The sequence below is a fragment of the Andrographis paniculata genome, unplaced genomic scaffold (assembly GCF_009805555.1).
Source record: "Andrographis paniculata isolate CXL003 unplaced genomic scaffold, ASM980555v1 Contig15END, whole genome shotgun sequence".
In the NCBI taxonomy this organism is placed as follows: Eukaryota; Viridiplantae; Streptophyta; class Magnoliopsida; order Lamiales; family Acanthaceae; genus Andrographis; species Andrographis paniculata.
The window spans coordinates 318,360-327,633 of NW_026137435.1; the positions used below are offsets into that span (position 1 = coordinate 318,360).

Consider the following 9,274-nt stretch of genomic DNA (forward strand, 5'->3'; position numbering starts at 1 on the left):
CTAACACATGTAGTAGTTTATTCAGCATATGATATACACTTATATAGCACATGTTGTAGAGTATGTTTCTTTTGATAAGTTTGGTAAAATTTTAGTTTGAATTTGGTATTAAAATAATGTTTGATGGGATGTTTTGTGAGATGAAAAAATATAATATTTTCGAGAAACGCAGAGTTCAAATAAGAAAATTTGAAAAATTTAAGGTAAAAAAATATACCCGTAATTATAAACAAACAACTATTGCTATTTTCAATAATAATTTGTGTTGTTTCTGTATTTTTCCAAATTAGTTCTGTAATTAAAAAAAAAAAAAAAGAAAACCTTCAAGCCACATTTGCTCATTAGTTTCACACATACACATATATATATATATACATATGTATGTATATATGTGTGTTTCGTTCCTACTACATGTGACTGCATGTGTAACATGTTGTACAGACAAGCTCACGACACAAAGACAAACCGACTTTCCATTGTGACAAACTCCTATAAAGCACATAACACCATAATAATTTCCCCAAATAGCTAGCATCGATTCAAAAGTCCAAAAAACATACCTTCTAAATATAGCACGTACCCTTATTTCAGCACATGCTATCTTAACTCTTGACCGATGCTTTCTGGAATCCTGATCAATATTGTCTGAGAAAATTAATTAATTCAAAACACAATAATACGTACATACATACATATATATATATATATAGCCAAATTAAACTAAAATGCAGTGCTGAAGAAAGTCTTGACAGCATTCCCACACAGTATCCCCAACACGGCCGTGTTGTCAGCACCCACGCAGCGCGGCGTCTTGAACTGGCTGACGACTGCCCCGAGCCCAATGTAATGATCCATTATCTTCTGGAACGTTCCTTTCTTCATTACCTTCAGCTCCAGAGCTCCAATGGTGTTGACTTTTCTGGAGCTGACGTAGCCTGCATCCTTAAATGCCATGTCCAAGCAGTTGCAGCATTCCTGGAGAAGCTCCTCAGCAGGGTCGCCGCTGACTTCCCAGAAGATGACATAGTGCGCCGGCTCCGTCGAGAAGTCAACGCGGCTTGTGAAGTCGACAACCTCGTATTTCTCAGCGGTCAGCACCCGGGCAGCTTCTTCGGTTGCTATCTGGAGATCCTTTTCGGTGTTCTTGTCCATGTTTATTGTCAGCACGACGTTCTTTCTGCACACGAACTCCAGCTCTGGGGTGCTGTTGTGGAATCCCTTGATCTTCACTATGTCGCCTAATTTGTATCGATACAATCCTGCATTGCATAGAGAATGTAATAAAAGTAGTGATAATTATGATAAATAAGCATTGAACGAAAAATAATAGTTAAGTACTGAATATTTGACTTTGTTACCGTTAGTAACAAGATAAATTTAATGGACGAACGAAAAAGAACAGTAAAAACAAATTAGTAAAAAGATAAAATAAAAAATATATTATAGTATGTAATTTAATTTGCAGTGCGAAAGTTTTGTACAATTTTCCTTTATGATTTAAAATCGCAAGAGATTTTTCTTCATGTTTTAAAAATCATTGCATCCTAAAATTCTTAATAATAAGGGATTTTGTACAAAATTTTTTAAAATATCAAAGAAATTTATGCAATTTATAAATTATGAGGGGAGAATGGTCAAGTAAGAAGTGAAATTATAAACAAGTTAGTTTATTAATAAATGAATAAATTAGTGCATATATATATATATATATATGGTATGTACACTAGCAACTAGAGATGAAAAAAATCAAATTGACAAAATATTAAGCATGCATATTATACTAAAAATATCAAAATTTTGATATTGTATGATACTAAATTAAATATTTTGGTAATGATATATGATTTGATATTTTTTTTATATATACTAAAAATACCATATATATCGTTTTTATTTGGTAGATTGATATATATAAATAATTCAGTATAATAATATCAAATTATTCTACTTTTTTTCTCCTAAAAATATAATAATTTAGTCTGAAATGACATATATAAATACCGTACAAGCAATTCGATATACCGAATTATCTGTACAGTGTGACGTATATCTATCAATACCGAATTTTTTTGTTTGGTATCGATATATTTTTCAACATACTAGAAAATTGGATATTTTCAATATACCTTACTTAAAAGAACCATCTTTACCTGCAACATTGGTGATGACAACCTCATACTCTCGCCCTATTTCGACCTCAGTCAATCCCACCGGACAAGATGACTCCTCCTCGTCATTCATAGGAATAAATTCGAAATATCCGATGTCGGGCCGGACAACAAAAGTCACCGATTCCGGCGGCCGTTTCGGTCTAATATTCGCGCCGATCCACCCTTCCGAAGCTCCATAATCTCCGGCGACCAACGGTAGATCACCGGCGTACTGTCTCAATTTACCGATGTAAGGCTCCATGGATCCCGTCATGATCGCGTAAACATATTTGGCGTTAGGAAACACGGCGGGAATAATTCCGTACCAGTTTCTAGAAGCAGCCGCCGCGCATGCGCGGTGGATTTCATCGGCGAGTTCGGGGTTGGGTCCGAGCAGCTCGGAGACGGCGGCTCGAATTCCCGGCGCCGTAATTCGGGCGGCTGGGAGGCGGCCGTGGCGGATGTCGGCGACGAGGTTTTGCCAGTCGATTTCGAAGGAGCGGAAGGCGTGGACGATGGTGAAGGCGAAGGTGGAGGCGATGAGCTGGATCTGGCAGCGGGAGACGAGGGCGAGGAGGAGGTGGCAGTACGAGGATTGGCGGAAGTCGGGTCCGAAAATGACAGCGTCGGGGCTGCAGCAGGGGGCGTGCAGGGCTTGCATGGTGGGTTTGAAGAGGGGGTGGCGGTAGACGTTGGTGGTGGAGGTGCCGGCGGCGAGGCCGCCGGCGGTTTTGAATTGCATGCTGCTGTATATGAATTGCAAAGCTTTTCCCTCTTCAATGGGATATTCCCTGAGAATGAGTGGATGAAAGTGATTACGTTGCTGATTTAATTTGATTAGTATATGTAATGAAAACGGTATGAATATACTTTTTTTTGTTCGGTGGTAAGTGTTCTATTTGACTTTTAAGCATGGATGAAGGTAAATTAGTAGTATTTTCATCTTTGAATATTCATTATTATATCAAAATATAATACAAATTAAGAAAAATTTGCAAAAATATTTCAAATAGTATCTTATAATACTAATAGAAGGATATTTGTAAAAAAAATATACAAATATAAGAATATTTTTAATGTTAAGTATAATGACACAAAATGTAAATGTGACTCTTAGCGCGGACAAAATGAGTATTTTATAGATATGTAGTGTAATAAAGTAATATAATGTCCATTTTACTCTTGAAAAGTAATTTGAAGAGTAAAAAGTAGTAATATTTTGATATTTAGTTAAGAGTTACTTTTTCTAATTTGGACAAACTAAAATAAAAAATAAAAAGTTTATTAATGGACGGACGAAGTATATGTTTATTGTGCTAAGATCGATAATTGACTGTGCTATAAAGAATTATGTCATAAGCTATCAGGATATGTGCTGTGTTGAATTATATCATGTGTTGTTCGAATATAGAGTTTGTATTGTCTGTTTTTATTATATGTACTCTCTTGGTGACATGATTAAATTTTTAGTCTTGCTTGTAGTATTTATTGTTGTCTTGGTTATATAAATAAAACTTATATAAAAAATAGTTTTATTTGACATGGACTAGTTTTGCAACAATTTCTAGTACCTAATATTGACTTATGCATCGTATTTACTATCATTTAAGTTAAGTTAAGATAAAAAAAAATAGTTCTATGCCTAATTAACTGGTCATTGAAAATATGATATGGTACTGAAATATTGTAACATATGTTAACATAAAAATATGATATGGTACTGAAATATTGTCACATATGTTAACATGATGACACATTCGAAGTTAACATAGTACCAAATAGTGACATAAATTTAATTTGTATGTTTATTTGGTTTCAAAATTGTTCCGTACACATAACAATATTCCATTACTAATTAAAAAGACTTTTTCACCCACCCACCCACCCACCCACAAATTAGATATCTACGATTATTTCTCTACATATTTTAGTATGACCAAAATGATAAATAAGTATCAATTATAAAAACTATAATTATATTTACCTCAATTATTTATTAAAAATAAATGAATAAATTAGAATTAGTCACCTGTTCCTGTAAGCAAAGGAAGTCTTGTACATGAGCACTGTGATTTCCATGAGCCCATCGTTGAAGGGGACAAATTTAGGCTTCCCCCCTGTGGTTCCTGAACTGAATGCAACAATAAAACAAATCCTATTAATTAATTAAAATGACTTCGGGTTTGTTCTTTCACAAATTTTTCAACTGTGATTTTCTAAAACTGATAGTCCATTTATCTAGCTTTAAGGGCTACATTTATTTTTCAAACGACAGTAAAAATTAAAGAAAAATGACAAAAATATTTCTATTAATATTAATATAATGATATTTATATAAAAAATTATATAAATATAAAGATATTTGTAACATTAAAGTATAGTGATGCGATGCAAACGGTACATGTAACCTCAGAAGCGGATGAATTAACTAATGAACAATATAATTTCTTTTTTTAGAAAAGTCAAAATAATCTTCAAAGGGTTTGTTCATTTGAAGAATTTTACCAAAATTCTATTATTCATCCAAAAAAATTTCCCCCAAAACATCAAATCAAACACCTATTTTTATTTTTTATATTATACTAAAAAATCAATTTTACATTCAAAACATCACATCAACACCTATTTATATCACATCATACAACTATTCAAATTCAAAATTTTTACTATTCAAATTCCAACTCAAAATCCAAACCCCCAAACAAACACACCCAAATACTCGTTACAAAAAGTCCAAAAATCAATTTAAATTAATAGTCCCTTCGTCTACTTAAAAGTTTATATTTACTTTTTGCATGTTGATATTTGAATATTAATTATTATATCATAACATAGTACAAATTAAGTAAAAACGACAAAAAATATTTCTATTAGTGTCTTATAATACAAATATAATGACATTTGTAAAAAAAATATACAGATGTTATGATATTTTTAATATTAAATATAATAATATAAAAGATAAATATAACCGTTAGAAACGGACTGAAGAGAGGTAGTAGTATACAATACAACACTTTTTACAAAAGTCAAAATAAACTTCAAATAGTCATTACAAAAAATTAAAATGTCAAATATTCAATTTAAAATGATATTTTTTTATACTTTCGACACAATTACTCATACCACAAAAAGAAAAAATTAATTCATTTAAAAACACTGCGGAAACAAGCAAAATTTTTAATTAATTCATTGAAACCTAGCTAGGAAAGCATGAAACCCTAATTAATGAATTAAGAAGATAACCTTAAGGAGATAGTGGTAATGGGTTTCCCTGTAAGAACACAGATTGGCTCTGTGGAATCGGCAATGCGTTGGATGTACGGATCCAAGTCGGCATGGGTGACGAGAGGAACACAAGCTTTGAAGTTCTCTGGATCAGTTCTTCTTCCCAGACCACATCGTACCAACAAATACTCAGATTCGCCATTTTCTGTAAGAATCTTCTTCAATGTCTCCTTCTGAACTCTCTCTGCGTCCTTCGACAGCGCCTCGAATTCCTCTATTATTACCTCTGGATCGAACTCTTCCTCCATTTTCATCTTCTCCAACATGTCGATTAATTAATTACCAATTAATCTGCAGCTGGAGCACAAATGAAAACCAGTAAGTAATAAATGGTCGACCTGGTACTTATTACAGCAAGAAAGTATTCAAAAATGAAGACCTGATTCAACAAAATAATAATTAATAAATGTGGTGTAGTAAACAGTGACTTTCACAAATTAAAATCAAGTAAGTATGAACAAATCAAAAATATCAGCAAAGATTGTTGTCGCAATTAATTATTGAAAAGACACACATTATAATTCAGATTTGTTCTTACATACATACATACATACATACAAAGAAAAGTCAAAAAACAATTGTGATTCATTAGGTAAGTGTAAACACACGAGAAATCCGAAAAGTTCAACCAACCTCCATAAATAAAATTAAAAAAAAAAAAAAAAAAAAAAAAAAACCCAAACTCAATCTATTCAAAATTCAATAATATATATATATATGAAATTTCATCTTCAATCTCCAATTACATATATATATATATATATATATATAGTAGAAATGTGTTTGTCTGAAACATCCAAAAGAACTCAAAAACCCTAGATTTCTTACACGAGGGGGAAAATTCAGACAACTCACCAACAGACAGCGAAGCCAAATAAAAATACAGATCTGAATCCTTTCCGAGGATAGATAAATAGGGAAATTAAATTAGGATATATGAGACAGGGACAGAATTGGCATGGGGAGATTCTTTGGCCAATTAATGAAATTTTTTGATATAGTTTTTAATTTAAATTAATTGAAAACTATAGAGAAGACCATGTTATGTGATATGTGTGTATATATATATATATATTATGTATGTATATGTTTGCATGGTAGCACATGTGGATTTATATGCAGGGAAGGAAGCCAGCTGCGTCGCAGAAATCTGAAATACCTAAAATGTCCTCACTCAATTTAAATACTGCAGTACTTTGTTTAGATGTAGGTTTTTAAGGTTTTTGAAAGTTTGAAAAAAAATAATACTCCCTCTGTCCCATAATTAAATATTTATTTGTTTTTTATACGTAGTTTTAAAAAATTAGTATTATATTAAGATGTAGTAGGAATAAAGTAGAAATGACTAAAATGCCCTTATTAGTATGTGTGATATAAAAGTAATGACATTTGTGTAATATATTGTAAGTTGTAAGGGTATTTATAATGTTAGGTAGATAGTACAGTTACTAAAAAAAAAAAGAAATGGATACTTTGTTATGGGACGGACTAAAATGAAAAAATAGATATTTTGTTATGGACGGAGAGAGTAATAATAATAAAACAAAAGATTAGTATTTGATTTTATGTGATATTTTGTGGAAAAAAAATGTATGTGATGTGATGTTTTTTGAAAAATAAATAGTCTCAAATGAATAAAAATATGTTGTGTAAACAAAGCCTAAAATTAAAACTGTATTTATTTTTCTATTAAATTTTACTCGCTCCGATCCATTTCAAACTAGCCTTTGAGATTTTGTAGTGAATTAAAAAATAATAATATTTTATTAATTAGTGAAAGTATGTAAGAGATTTTGATCTTTTTGCTCTTTGGTTTTACGTAGAAAGTGTATGTGTAATTATATGTTTGTAATTTAATTAAAAGTTATGTGTATTTTACTATTAGTTTATGATTATTTTTCTAAAATAGAAAAGTAATACTTTGAAGTAAGACGAACGAAAATAATAAAAAATGATACTATAAAACGAGATCAAGGGAGTACCAAATTTATATTATTTGTAGCTTCTTCTTTTTTTTTTTTTTAACAAAAATATCAATTCAAATATTTATTTTTTATTTTTATATTATATTAATATTTAATTTTATATTTCGAATATCACATCAATATTTATTTATATCACATCATACAATTATTTAAATTCAAAATTTTTATTATTCAAATCATAAACCCAAAATTCAAACTTCCAAACAAATACGTGATATTGTCTTAATTCAATATACTATTTTTATTATGTTAATCATTCTACTATTAAAATAAGAGTATTTCTTTTTTATTAAAGCAAAACAACATGCATATATACAAATACTAATATATTCATAACTTTTAAAAAATATTTATGGATAAAAAAATTAAAATTATTTTTAAAATATTATTATTTTTTAATTCGCTATATAAGAAAGTAAAATAATAAATTCCATTAGCTAGGACAGAGAAGTATATTTTTTTGAAAAAATTATTATTTATGAACGTATAAACAAATTTAAAATTATTTATGTAATTAGAATATGTTTAGAATTCATTGAGATTGTTGTTTTTAGTTAATAAAAATTCTTAAAATAGTTAGAAGAACCATAATTTATTTTTTTAGTAAAATACTTAATTTTTATTATTATCTAAAATATAATATTTTACAAGAACAGATAATTAAATTTTTATTTAAAAATTCTGGATATTTTTATTTTATTAAAAATTGTATAAAACTAAAAGAACAAGCCCTAGCTACACATCTTTCAATCTTTTTAGTTCTATATTTATGGATATTCTTCTTGTCTAATATAAAAAAATATATTTAATATTTTTAATATAAAATATGATACTGATTTGCTATTCTGAATAATTTAAATGTAATATTTTCTAAGGAAGTAATTTCTAACCGATAATATGAAGTAGTTAAAAATACAAATAAATAAAATCGAAATGGTTAGCTGTAAAATTGACACACATATATATATATGTGAATTAAATGATCAATTATATATATAAGGATATATAAAATATAGATATGAATGAATCCACAATATATATATTAATTAGTTTTGTTATTTTCCTATTGAATTAAATGAAATATTTTAGTGTGTTAGCTGGCAATGTATAAAAAAAAGAAAAAGACAAAAAGGAAATTTGGATAAATTAATATAATAGTATAATTAACAGGTGGAAGAAAGTGGATGCTTCAATTGCGATTATGTGGTTAAAAGTGCAAATTCAATAAATTGTGGGGGGTCATAGTGATAGACTTGTTTGGTAAAGTAATATCGTGGAATGGGGCCACGTTGTAATTGCAATGTGACCCGATAAGAGTGGCGAATTTCGCAGTTGGCACTAATTGTGTCACATTGCTGTCACACCAATTATTTCATGTACTATTTATTATTATTATTAAATTATTATTATTATTATTATTATCATTTCTTTCGAGTTTTTACCACATTGTTAAATATAGGAGTAATGGTATTGGTATTTTTAAAATATGAATCAATACACTTAATTGAAAATTTAGAATATATATTTAAATATTTTAATATTATATCTCAATAAAATATACTAAATATAATTTTGTAGATAATATAATTTTATATAAGAAAAATGAGTAAAAAATAAATTTATTTATTTATGATTAACATAAATTAATTTTATAAAAAAATAAAGAATTTTAAATATAAATAAAAATATTTATTTGTTAAATAAAAAAAAATTGAATTGATGATGCAGCTAAAATATTAACGGCTTAATTAAATTAATTTATATATATTAAATATATTTAAGATTAATAAATTTATTAAAATAAAATATAGAAACAAATCATATCTCCTAAATAACTTTAAATGAAAGTCC

At 28.7% G+C, this 9,274-nt stretch overlaps 1 protein-coding gene across 2 annotated transcripts; it reads right to left on the reverse strand.

The window, feature by feature from the left end:
- Nucleotides 1-311: 311 nt before the first annotated feature.
- LOC127263319 (jasmonoyl--L-amino acid synthetase JAR6-like) lies at nucleotides 312-6,454 on the reverse strand. Of its 2 annotated transcripts, XM_051292293.1 has the most exons (5): nucleotides 6,294-6,454; nucleotides 5,397-5,735; nucleotides 4,180-4,281; nucleotides 2,151-2,941; nucleotides 312-1,259 (listed from the first exon to the last, which is right to left on the reverse strand). In XM_051292293.1, exons 2-5 carry the CDS (start codon nucleotides 5,702-5,704, stop codon nucleotides 721-723), a joined length of 1,740 nt encoding a protein of 579 aa, XP_051148250.1. In that variant the 5' UTR covers nucleotides 5,705-5,735; nucleotides 6,294-6,454; the 3' UTR covers nucleotides 312-720. The 2 variants fall into 2 exon arrangements, with proteins under 2 accessions (XP_051148250.1, XP_051148259.1); XM_051292302.1 differs by lacking the exon at nucleotides 6,294-6,454 and having other exon boundaries at nucleotides 5,397-5,794.
- Between the last annotated feature and the right edge of the window lie 2,820 nt (nucleotides 6,455-9,274).